The sequence below is a fragment of the Malania oleifera genome, chromosome 6 (genome assembly GCF_029873635.1).
Source record: "Malania oleifera isolate guangnan ecotype guangnan chromosome 6, ASM2987363v1, whole genome shotgun sequence".
Lineage (NCBI taxonomy): Eukaryota > Viridiplantae > Streptophyta > Magnoliopsida > Santalales > Ximeniaceae > Malania > Malania oleifera.
This window is the reverse complement of record NC_080422.1, coordinates 61959766-61973124: the sequence shown is the minus strand read 5'-3', so window position 1 is coordinate 61973124 and position 13359 is coordinate 61959766. Positions and strand designations below refer to the sequence as shown.

General features: G+C 38.3%; 1 protein-coding gene across 1 annotated transcript in view; it reads left to right on the top strand.

Annotated features, from left to right (window-relative positions):
• Positions 1-4715, top strand: part of LOC131157943 (preprotein translocase subunit SCY1, chloroplastic) — a 59922-nt gene extending 55207 nt beyond the window's left edge. Inside the window, exons 7-8 of the mRNA XM_058112411.1 lie at positions 2910-3073; positions 4331-4715. Of these exons, the coding sequence (XP_057968394.1) occupies positions 2910-3073; positions 4331-4561 (395 nt within the window). The 3' untranslated portion in view covers positions 4562-4715. The remainder of the gene's footprint in view (positions 1-2909; positions 3074-4330) is intronic.
• The last annotated feature ends 8644 nt before the right edge of the window (positions 4716-13359 follow it).

Here is a 13359-nt window from a genome sequence, read left to right as displayed (position 1 = left end):
CAGACAGCGAAGGGTAGGAAACAGAACTCAGGATTGTATACCCCTTTGCCCGTACCACACATTCCATGGCAGGATATCAGTATGGACTTTGTGTTAGGTCTTCTCAAGACTGTCAGGGGAAATGATTTGGTGTTTGTTGTTGTGGACAGATTTTTAAAAATGTCACATTTTATTCCATGCAATAAAACACATGATGCCTACAGGATTGCCACTATATTTTTCAGGGAAGTAGTGAGACTTCATGGTCTTCCCAAAATCATTGTTTTTGATAGGGATGTGAAGTTTATGAGCTACTTTTGTAAAACCTTATGGGCATTACTAGGTACCATGCTCAAATTTTCATGTGCATATCACCCACAGACTGATGGGTAGACCTGAAGTGGTAAATAGGAGCCTTGGGGACCCATTGAGATGTTTGGTAGGTGAGAACATCATAGGTTGGGATTTATGCCTTCCTATGGCCGAGTTTGCATTCAATAGTTCAATGAATAGTATCATAGGACTTAGCCCATTTCAGGTTGTTACGGGATATAATCCTAGGAAGCCTTTAGATCTCATTCCATTACCACTTGAGTCTAGAGTGAGTGAGCAGACTGATGCATTTGCAAAGCACATACATGATTTACACTCTCAGATAAGAATGAAAATTAATTTAAGCAATGAGCATTATAAATCTATTGCTGATGTACATCGTAGGTTGCAGGAATTTTCAGAAGGTGATAAGGTTATGGTTCGAATTCGCCCCGAACGAATTCCTTCAGGAAAGGTAAGAAAGCTTCATGCCAAAAAGATGGTACCATTCAAAGTTCTCAAGAAAATAAGTTTTAATGCTTACACGTTAGATATTCCTGATGATTTTGGTATAAATAATGTATTTAATGTTGAAGATCTAACACCTTTTCTAGAAGCTAATTCTTTTGCAGAACCTAGCCCTACGAACCCTACAGATGAACCTACTCCATTCATAACTCTAGTTGCACCAGAAAAGCCAAATTTACCTTTGCCACTACCATTAGTCCCACCAAAGAAACTTGAGCAAATTGAAGACATTCTAGATGTTAAAACAACAAACACATGAGCTGGAATGTACCAAAAGTTTCTAATCAAATGGAAAGGGAAGTCGCTATCAGAAAGCAGTTGAATTCTTAAAGATGATGTCCTTCGTCTCAACCCAGAGATGTATATCGAGTATTTTCGGCATAATTCTCCGGAGGAGAATTCTTTTTGGTCGGGGAGAGATGATGGGGATCAACATGCACCTCGAGTATCTTTCGTAAATATTGTGACACGTGGACGACCACTCGAAGTTCATCATTGATGTGAACTTTATTTGTAGCAATTGAAGCTTCTCTTATAAGCTAGCTTGGAAAGAGAATGACAACTTGCAAGTCAAAGAGTCTTGGGTTTTCAAGAAACATTTATTTCATTTTAAGTTCCTAGACTCCACTATCATAATTATTCTAGTTCCTAGACACATATTTCCTATGACAAACTATTTCCTAGGAACCTTATTACCTATGTTTTAAATGTTTTATTTTACTTTTGTATTTTCTTTAATCTTTCAAGAAGTCATGTGCAAGTCATGTGCATGTAAGGTTATAAATATGTCATCACTTGTATTGTAAAGGCATCTTGCATTATCAATTAAAAAAAGAAGCTTTTGCTTGAACTTGTGAATCTTGTTCCTCTTCTTGTGAGTGAGTAGTGTGAGGCTACATTTTGTCCCCCTGGTCATCAACACTACTCACCCACATCTCTTTCAAAGCTCACAGCCACAACCACCTCAAGCTTCATTCTTGTCTCAAGATTCCTAAGGATCAACAAGCTTGTTCGTGGTGTGATCAAGCACTCGTGTGTCTTGGTGTTTGACATACCAAACCTTTTGGTAAGCTCGTTTCAATTCCTTGTTTGTGACCATCTAAAACAGCCCCTAAAAGTACCTTGTATGCCTTGAAACTCTACCCGAAGCCTTGATTGAAAAACCTTGTTCATTCTCTTTGAATCTTCCTAGATTTTCAACATGAACATGCTTGCTGTACCATACTTAGGGATATTTGATTTGTATGCTAGGACTTGTGATTTAAGACTTCTAATATAACATTTTTAAAGTGAACTAGATTACTTGAATGAAATGATCAACTAAGGGCTTTGAACCAAATCATGTATGTTTTCAAAATCTCAACAACTTGTGATCATTAGAATATGTTTGTGATGTTCATGCTTGGTTAATTCAATTCTTCTCATAGATTGTGATATTATGTGTGTGCTACAAAGAGGGTCAACCGTAGGACTAGGGCTACTTAGAACTGTCCTACATCAGGGGGTAAAAAACTACACATTATGCCTTCGCCTTTAAAACATTGATATGATGCGGTGACATTTGTTGCTGTTTAAACTGGTCTTATGCTTCTTCAAAATCCTTGTTATGATGCATGAATCTGATGTGATTAATTAGTTTGCACTCTGCTCCCATTGCTTTTGCTAGTTTGGTGTACTGTAAGGCGATGGAAAAGCTTATAAATGTCCTTCAATCTTGTTATCTTGACTGACATCTAGATAGAGGGGTGATGTTGGGCTGTTTGCTTGTTATGTTTCCTTGTGGGAGTGGTACTGATGAAATATACGACTAAAAAAATATGTAATAATATTAAAAGCGTTGAAAGTTGAAGCTTTACAGGAAGCTTGTGGTTTATGGCATTAGTTATTGTTTCATACCCTCATGTGGTGGGGTTAATTGTGTAATTTTCTGAGGTAGAAGATAATATAGTGCTATGTAGGCTTTGTAAACAAAGGAAGGATAACATCCCTATAGGCATTTGGCATATAAAATTTCCCTTCTTTGTTTGATAAGATTTTTTATATAGTGCAAACTGCAAGTATAATGATAGAAATTCTTTTTTTCCTTGTAGGTTCTTTGTATCTCCCAACCAACATCCTATTGATAGCCTTCTTCAACTACTACTACACTTTCCTTCAGCTGGACCCCGATGATGTCAGTGAGCAATTGAAGCGCCAAGGTGCATCTATCCCACTTGTCAGACCAGGAAGAAGTACAGCCGCATTTCTTAAAATGGTAAATTTCTACCACTTTAATTGAATAAATGGCTCGTCATTGCATTATCTGGGTGTTTTCTCATGGCATCTTCTCCTTGTTGATCCATGCATGATTTGGCTTTATTCATATAAGATTCTTAGTTGCTTGTAGAGTTGTAATCTTAATTTTGGTCCCCAGTCCCCACAATCTTAGAGAATGGTATGAAGTGGTCGTGCATGTTGGCCAACTTTGATAGCATCTACCCTTTAATGTTTTTTTTTTTTTAGGCTTTCATAAGAAAATTGTGAACCTCAATGCTAAAAAAAATTTGATTACATATTGTTGTCAAGCTCTCTTATCCATTCACCTTAACTTGAGTTCAGATTTCTTGCACTGTTCTGAGGGTTTTATCCTTTGCATAGGCATTGAGTGAGTCCATTGATTTTGCTAATGTCATTTAAAAGAGACTTTGTTTTCCTTTGATTTAATGTTAATTAGTGCCCGTCAAATTTGGCTTTTAATTAGTGCCTGTCAGTATTTGGTTGTTAAGAAAATTGAGCAAAAGAAAGGAAAATAAATTTGAGATATTACCTTTTCCTCTGTTAAATTTTGATAAAAAACTTCAACTTAACCCTGCAAATAATTTTATGCTCAGTAGGTTGACTTTTTCAGATTTTTGAGAACAGGATTCAATCCCTTGTATTCCTCTGCCAAATAGAAGCAAAATTAAATATATAAAATGAATTTTTTATTTTTGGAAATTATTCACATTACTGTGTTAGTTACTCTTCAAATGCTACATTAAACACTGAACACTGATCTTTTCATTCTTCTTTTTGGGTTCAAGGATCTCATGTGGGGGGAATGGGAGGAGGATGATGAACTGCAATGTGGAGTTAAAGCAATAAATGGATGCATCCAATAAAATTAACTGCTCTAAGTTCTGTGCACACTAAAATTTTATGTTTTTACTTGGAAGTAATGACTTGGAATCCAATTTCTGCATTTATCTTACTGTGTTCCTGTTCAACATTTGCGTTCAGTATATGGTGATACTTTTTGGCTTTATAATTCTGCATTTTCTTGTGTGTGTGTGTGTTTTTTCCCTTCTGATAATGGTGTCATTTTCATGATGTATTTGCTGAAGCGTTAGCACATTTATCTGCTCCATGAATGTGTGCAACTGCTGGTCTGAAATTGTTTCTTCAGTTTATTGCTTCACTATGTGCCCTGTTATATGTTTGGCCTCAAATTAATTATAGATTCATTTGTGCCCTTTTCATGGTTGGCATACAGGTTCTTAGTCGGATCTCGGTTTTAGGTTCTGCATTTTTGGCTATTCTGGCTGCTGGTCCTGCTGTGAGTGAACAAATCACACATCTCACTGCGTTTCGGGGATTTGCAGGCACATCTGTTCTCATTCTTGTTGGCTGTGCTACAGACACTGCTAGGAAAGTTCAGGCAGAGATAATATCCCAAAAATACAAGAACATTGAGTTTTATGATCCTGACATATATGGACCATAAAAGAAAAATTACGACCCATTGTATATTACGTGTTTTACTTGCAATCCGGGCAATGCTTAATTTGTTATTTTCTCCAAATTGCAGTTTTATGGCCAAATTTATTGTCGTTTTATTTTTTCTAATAAATAATTGTCCCTATTGGCTTTCTGAGAAAGTGATCAGAAAATTATTCTTTTTTTCTTTTTATAACCCCTTTTCTAATAAAAGCGGCCATCAGGATGGTGAATCAGTTGGGAGATGATAAACTAATGTGGGGAGCGTGCTTGGAAAAGCATTCAACAGACCTAATATCTAATCGAATATAATTTGACATAAGAAAGCAAACAAGTACATTTTGTATGGAGCCATAGCTTCCCTTCCAGTCTCTCCAACCATATGGCATGTGTTGGTGCTGGTAGGGTCATTATCGAAGTAGGAATAAACCCAACTTCGCCAGGTAATATTCTTTGTAGGAGCAAATATCTTTGTGGTATCGGTTTTCAAGAATCGTAAGGTTCAACCAAGCCTGTGCAGACTAAGTTGAGAGTAAGTTGAGAGCTGACTCTGATCCCATGTTTGGATAGGTTTTAGATTTGAGTTTGTATTGGTCTTGGATAAAATGTCATACAAAATTGTATTAAAATTTGTCTACATATATTCAAATTCATTTCTAAGGTTTAAAATTCTTACTTGCAAATGCAGCATGACGTTAAATCGCCTTTTTTCGAAACATTTTTTTGCAATAATACAAACGAAGATGATCCTTCCATGGTGAAGTATCGTAAGCTATTTTGGATAGAAGATTATGATTGACAAGAGTGATTTTAAAGAAGGGTTTGTGTTTTTTTTTGGCAAAACTCAAGGGAGGTCTATGTCCCCTAAGGTTTCAAAAATGTCAGATGTCTCTTGACATATGATTTTTGAGATACTTACATTCCTAAAAATCTCATCTTTTTTTGTAAAATATAGGGAAAGGTTTGTGTTTTTCTAGCAAAACTCAAGGGAGATTTGTGAAATTTTTGATAAAATTTTTGAAACCTCAGACGAGCTCAATGTCTTTATGCCAAGTCTTAGGGGAGGTTATATCTTTTGTCCTAGAAAATTTTATGTTTAAAAGGAGAAAGCAAAATGAATTATTCAAAATCAAACTTGGGACAATAGAACTAGTTAGATTCTACAATTTGGAAAACTGTATCAACTAATTGTTTGTTGATTCAAACTAAGTAATTTGGCTTATAACATCCACCAAGATCAATATTTTGATTAGGTTGAGGGAAGCAAGATTCAGAGGTAAGTGAGCTCAAAATTCAAAAAGTAAAACTCAAGGGTAGAACATTATTTGCTTTCAACATTAGGATCAATGAAACCCCTTCAAAGGTTTCAAACCTATGAAAATGAACTAAAGAAGAAGAAAATGGAGAACCTACCTCAAGCTCCAAGGTTGAGTTGCAGTGGAGCACTTGGACAATGAGCAAAAAGATGAAAATTGAGCCTTTTAAAATAGGGATTTGAGTGTGAGAGTCTAAACATTGAAAGGTTGAGCAAACTAAGGATAAATATCACTATGAACGGTGGATCACTAGTAGTGGAGAGGTGGAAGCATTGCAAGACTTTGTGTAGTAACACTAAACTAATGAATTGATGATGGGTTTTTTGTTAACAAGTTCACACAAACACACACAAGGGTGGCAAGGTAATTTAGTTATTTTTATGAACAAAAGAATAGTGGGGAAAAGTCATCTATACACTAAGGTTTTGCCCTAATTTTGAATGTGAAGGGTTTGGTCGACCGAGGTCAGTGAAAGCCTAAGGTTTTGCCCTAATTTTGACCTTGAAAAATTCTAATCCTATGTGTATGAGTATGACATTTTAAGTGAAGGGTTTTTCATGAAAATTTGGGTTCCCTAAGGTCAGTCTATGGTCTTTGTTTAAGCATTCATTCCATCATGCATGATATGCATTATTACAAATTGAAATCTAAACTAAATGCAATACAAGTAAAATCATGTGTCTTCTTTTCCTTTTGCTCTTCACATTTCCATGGAATATGCCAAGTGTGTATGAGCTTTTGGATCCTCATGGCTTCCATTGTACCTCTCATTTGTGTATGTGCCGATTTATAAACTTGCTCATCCACTAAATACACACATAAGATACAAGGCTTTGTCAGCATCAAAATAGGGATCAGACTTAAAAAGTCAACAATCTCCCCCTCTTTGATGATGACAAACACATACGAGCAAAATGGGTGCAGCCTGAAAAGGCTCCCCCTAACAATATGCATGATCTTAAAAGATAAGCAGCATAGCTTGGGCATATCAAGAAAGAAGACATTTCAAATGAATTATGCATTTAGATTTAGCATTAAGGCTCAGATGCTCATCCTATTTAGAACTATTAAATAAGTAGGGAGTATAAAAATGTTTAAAATTTTGATCAACAACCTCTCCCCCTTTTGGCATCAGCAAAGGGGTTAAGTTAAGTATAAAATAATTTTAGCATTTAAAAGAAATCTTGACTTAAAAAGGAACTCCCCCTATTTGATTTAAAATCTGGGCATATACAAATAGTAGTATAACTGGCCAATTGGGATTAGTACTATATGATGTGTTAAACAAGGTCAGACCAGAAATATCCACAAACCTTTGCAATTAAAACACTTCATAAAAGCCATGAAAGATTTGAGCTCAAAGCACACGACATATTGTGAATTTAGGTGTAATCCCAAAAGGAGAGGTGAATTGGGTATTTTAAAAAAATCTAAGTCCTTTAAATTCTAATTTTAAAATCACAACCACAAATGCTAGCTTGGAGATATTTAATTTCAGTATTTCTCAATTTAATAAAATCAAGTTAATATTATCTCAAGCAATTCAGTATTATCCAATTAGTTTTAAGTGCAGCAATTGTATAAAGTATACACAATAAATAATTAATTAAGTGTAGGCAGAATTAAAAAGATAAGGGAAGAGAGATCCAAACACAAAATTGTATAAGGTTTAGCCAAACTCGGCCTATGTCCTCGCCTGGGGAAAAACACCCAATGATTCCACGAATCTGCTCCTTAAACCCTGGCGGAACTTCCTGTTACAACCTGCTGCTTATAAGAGGCACAACTTCCTCCTACTCCGCTACTTACAAGAGGTACAACTTCCTCCTACTCCACTGCTTACAAGAGGCACAACTTCCTCCTTCCCGGTTTACAACTCGAACTATTAATAGACTAGTTGAATGAGATTCCTGAACATTTAGATGCTTTTCCATAAGCTAATGAGTACAATACAATCCTAAACATACTCGCAGGATATAATCTCGAAGCTTAATGGAGTGAATGTAATATTCTGAATGAACTTTTTGCAAGAAAATAATGTATAATCTTTGTATAAAACAATGTATATGAAAAGTTGCTCCAAAGATCTAAATTTTATTTAAAAAATTTATCCACAAAAGATATCTTAAAAATATGTATTTTGGAGATTTTAGGATTTGCTCTCAAATAGTTTTTGCAATAGTGGAATACGATGAAATCTTTGAATAATTATAAACATGAATGCTTTCAAAGATTTAAACTCTAGTAAAACTTTTTCCAAAATAAAGATTTCAAATAATAAATCAATGAAAAACTAGAGTTCTTGCTCTCAATAAGATATTAAAAATAAAAGAATATGAGAGAAGAAATAGTTTGAATATGATGATTGGATACTCAAAAATTAAAACTTGTTTACCAAACCTCAATACCCAAGATGTTTGCAAAAGATATGAGTGAATGCCCTTTGATCTTAAAATCAACGTAAAGAATTCCCAAGAATGTTTTTATGTGAAGAGTATTGGCAAAAGGATCAAAAATTGTTCAACTAGGGTTTAGTTTTTGATATTTATAAGTATTTTCAGGATCTAGGCATTTCCTGGCCGTTGGATCAAAAAGAAATATTGCTTATTAAAAATAATTCTACCCGTTGCGCGCTGGAGAAGGCATTGGCCTCCACTTTGAGTTATAAATCTCCACATCTCCCTATAGGCTTGTCACTGCCATAGTGGCCTTATCCACCAGTGCAGTGAACTCCTACACTTGTGCCTGCTTTATAACTTGCCTCATACCCCTCTAAAACTTTCAAGCCTTCATGGACTCATCAGGAACCATATAAGGAGCAAAATGTGATAACCCCACAAATTGGGCGACATGCTGGTGACCAGTCAGCTGTTCTTGAGTCAAGTTTAGGAATTCTTCTGCCTTTGCTTTTCTGACAGAAATTGGAAAATACCGATCAAAGAAAACCTCTCTAAAGCGGCTCAACGTCATCGCCACCGGTACCAGTCTCTGCTTCTCTAGCAGCTTTACCACTTCCCACCATCTCTCAGCCTCTCTAGTAAATTCAAACATGACATAGAGCACCTTATGCTCATCTGTGCATCGTAGTATGACCAAGATCTTTTCAATTTCCTGAATCCAATTCTCCAAAAAAATCGGGTCGGTACTTCCTATAAAGGTAGGAGGCTTTCAAGCGAGTAAACTTCTAGATAGAATCTCCCAGTTCAGCAGTGGGATGATTCTGCCCCCGAGAACTTCGCATAACCTCTGCCATAAATTGCTGGGCGAAATCCCAAAGCACCACTGTAGAGTCGTTGCCACCCTCATGGGCAGCCCCCTCACTGCTACTCCCTCCGACAATAGCATTACTGTCCCTAGGATCCATCTTGAAGATAGAACCAAAACGAATTTAGAATTCTAATATCCTAACATGTATAGTGCAATTATAACACTAAAATGCTCACTTTAAATAAATTTCAAATATTGTCCTAAATCTTCTCCCCTAATTTACGACATACTCTTCCAATTTCATATTCCCATTCTAATTCTAAGTTCTGGCCCTTCTACTTGGAAACAAAACCGTTGATGGATTGCCGTGGTTTTCTGAACCCGTCGACGAGGTCACCGCTTTGTCGACGAGGACGCCATTCGTCAACGAGGATGGCCGAGTCAAAGGTGCTATAAATATCAATTTCCATTACTTCTCAGCTAAGAAATCTCATTTTCTCTCTCTATCTCTCTCTCTCTCTCTCTCTCTCTCTCTCTCTCTCTCTAGATTTCTACGTTATTGGTTGCGGGAATCGTTGATCCGAGATTACCATGAGGATCGTGGAAGGATTCTCTACAAGTTCTACAGATTGCATTTTCGTTTCGAACATTTTCGGGTTTTGGCTCAAAATCAAGGTAAGGCTCGGTTTTCAATTCTACTCCGATAGTTCTGTAGAGAACAGTGTTTGTGAGTATTTTTTGTACTATGGCTTGTAGGTTTTGGAACTTGATTCGCTGTTTAGAAGCCTTAAAGTTCGAAATTTTTCATTTGGGGGAACGGTAAGGGGATTCAGTTTATGTCGGTTATTTTTGAAATCAGACTTGGTAGAACTGTGGTTCACGGTCCTGCGTGCATTTTTGTTACTCATTTAGGGGAATCTAACAGGTAAAAATTATGGGTTTTTCATGTTACAGTTTTGGGAAAAATGGGGTATTGGGTTGCATCTCTAGTTTTGTTGAAAACTGTATATATATGGTGATTTATACTGTGTTATAGAGATGGTCGTGCCTTGACTTGTTTAAACTGTATATGTTTGGAAAATCATGATTTTAGATTACCAAATCGGTGTGGTATATTTGGTTATATGAGCATGCATGGTTGTTTTGTAAATATGCAATAGGAACTGGGTTCCGACTTGTTCCAAGTACAAAAGAGTGTCCAACTTTATATTCGAAGGCGTATGAAATCGCTGGCCATGTTTGGCAAGAGTGTCCGACTCTATATCCATGGGCGTGAGCCTTACCGACTGATCACCGAAGGGTGTGGATCCACCAGTTTGTACCGGTATGATGCCATGGGAGCTTGGGGTTCACCATGTGTCGGGCACGCCGTGTATCGTGGGCCGGCTACGGGCCGACGTTGGGTATTGCGTGCTGGCTATGGGCCAAAAGGTGTGATGACACCAGGTTGATCATTCGTGTATGTGCCTGTATGCACCGTACTGGAACTATTTTGTGAAAATACTGAAATTGCATTTAACTGTGTATGTTGTGTATCATGATAACACTCGAATGCCACACACCGATATAACATGTATGTGCCCTTACTGAGAGGTGTCTCACCCCTACTGTACGTACATATTTTGCAGGTCCTTCAAGTAATTGGAACTAGCGTCCTTGTGTGGGAGCGTAGTGGTCGGTGTATTGTGGACAGTACTTGGGTAAGTACTAGAACTATATTGGGTTGTCTTTTGTTGTTTTGGGTTGACACCTGGGTTTTGTATTATGTATTATGGAGCTCTGACTCCTTTTGTGTAGACTCTGGTATGGTACAGTATATGTATGTAATGACTTTGTTTCCGTTGTGTACTTGATTTTATGTGGATGTGTATAGGGTGCCTAGGAACCCCATGGGGTTGGACCCTCATCCATTGTGCTGTATCATTGATATTTATATGATACAGGAATAGGTTAGGTTACTAATTCACCCTTGGGTCCCATTTTTGAGTTCGGGGCGTGACAGCTTGGTATCAAAGCTAACCAAGTTATTAGGTCTTGTAGACTTGGTTAGACATATTTGTGTGTACATACCAGACTTAGGATATTGGAAATGGGTAGAGTGGGTTGAGGGTTGTTTTGTTACAAGACCGGGACTCGTCGACGATATTCCATGTTTTTCCTAGAATGACGATTTCATTGAAAGCAGAGCAGACCATTGATGACTTTTGTGTCGGTGTGATAGGACAGACCTGGACTCGTGAGGTGGTGGTTAACATGATTAGTAGTAGATAGTTTTGTTAACGGTACATATTATAGGATACTGACAAGTTCCTATGGTGTTTTTAGAATAGAGCCCAAGGATAACAACTTGGAAAGTAGCTCCGAGGAGACTGCGAGTGATGAGTCTCCTTCTATACCTCGAGGGTTGACAAGGCAGGTCTTGCGGGAGATTGGGCGGAGTGTTAGGAGACTCGAATGCTCTCTTACGTCTATGGGGTGCACCATTGAGAGGTTTACATGCATGCATCCTCCGACATTCTCAGGAGAACCCGACCTGATGATCGCCAAGGACTGGGTTAAGAAGACTGAGAGGATTTAGGAGGTTCTTCATTGCATGGATAGGCAGCGAGTCCTCTATGCAACCTTCCAGTTGTCTGGGGAGGCAGGGCGATGGTGGACTACTGTGAGTCTGCTAGAGAAGCAAAGAGCTGGTCCGGTGGAGATGACATGGAGCCGTTTCAAGGATGTTTTCTTTGACAGATACTTCCCAGCTTCCACACGTGATGCTAAAGCAGATGAGTTTTTTGCTTTGACTCAGGGAAGTATGACGGTGTAGGGGTATGCGGCTCGGTATATAGAGTTATCCCGATTCACGTTGTGCTTGATCTCAAATGAGTATAAGAAGACTTGGAGGTTCGAGAAGGGCCTGAGGAAGGACATCTGTAGATTGGTGGGTATGCTTTAGATTCGTGACTTCTCGATTTTGGTGGATAGGGCCGCTATGATCGAGACAAGTATTCAAAAGGATGAGGTGGATCAGGAGCCGAAGAAGAGGCCAGTACCTTCTGGTTCTTAGTCTGAATCTCATCAAGGATCATGGAAGAAGAGGAACAGGGGCTCGGGTTACCGTTAGAATACCGAGCGCCAAATTTCTCAAGCGAGCCAGTCGGGTGATCGTTGTACTAGGTGCCACAAGTGCCACAATGGTGAATGCCAGCCGTTTGGGGGTAACTGTTACAACTGTGGCCAGTCAAGTCACATGGCTCGAGATTGTCACACGCCAAAGAGGGGTACACCTTCTTCGAGTCAGAATCGGGGAAGTAATCAGGTATCCTAAAGGACGTATTAGATGAACATAGCTCTAGCACGAGTGTACTCTCTTACTCCAGTGGATGCTGAGCATGTGGGGAATGTGGTGACAGGTACTATGATGTTTCTTTTAAATAGAGCTGTGGTTTTATTTGATTTGAGTGTGACCCACTCCTTTATATTTATTAATTTTGTGAAATTGTGTGGGGTGGAGACCCAAGTCATGAATAAAGAGTTGTTTGTGACTACACCATCTAGGAGTGTATCATTCTGTAAGAGGATGTTGGAGGACTGCCCAGTGGTAATCCAAGGGAAGCTGCTACCAGCAAACCTTGTAGTATATGACATGTCAAGGTTTGATGTCATACTGAGGATGGATTGGTTATTCTCCAGTTATGCTGTGATCGACTGTCGTAGAAAGGTGGTAGTATTTAGACCTCCTCGGGAGTAGGAGTATGAGTTTATAGGTTCGTGTGTGTGTTTGACGCCATAGATTCTATCGGAATTGCAGGCGAGGAGATTTCTCTTGGACGGATGCTAGGGGTACCTAGCTTGTGTGAAAGAACCGCCGCGGGATGAGTTGAGACTCGAGGATATTCGGGTAGTTAGCAAATTCTCGAATGTGTTTCCAGATGATTTACTTGGTCTACCTTTGGATCGTGAGGTGGAGTTTGTGATAGAGTTGCTACCTGGCAAGGCACCAATCTCTAAGGCTTTGTACTGGATGGCTCCAACAGAATTTCAAGAATTAAAGGAGCAGTTACAGGAATTACTGGACAAAGGTTTCATTCGATCTAGTGTTTCGCCCTGGGAGCTCCAGTTCTATTTTTGAAGAAGAAGGACAGGTTGATGCGCATGTGCATTGATTACCGTGAGATTAATAAGGTAACTGTGAAGAATCGTTACCCTTTGCCTCGTATTGATGATATCTTTGACCAGCTGTAGGGGATGCAGGTCTTTTCGAAGATCAACTTACGGTATCATCAGGTGAGGG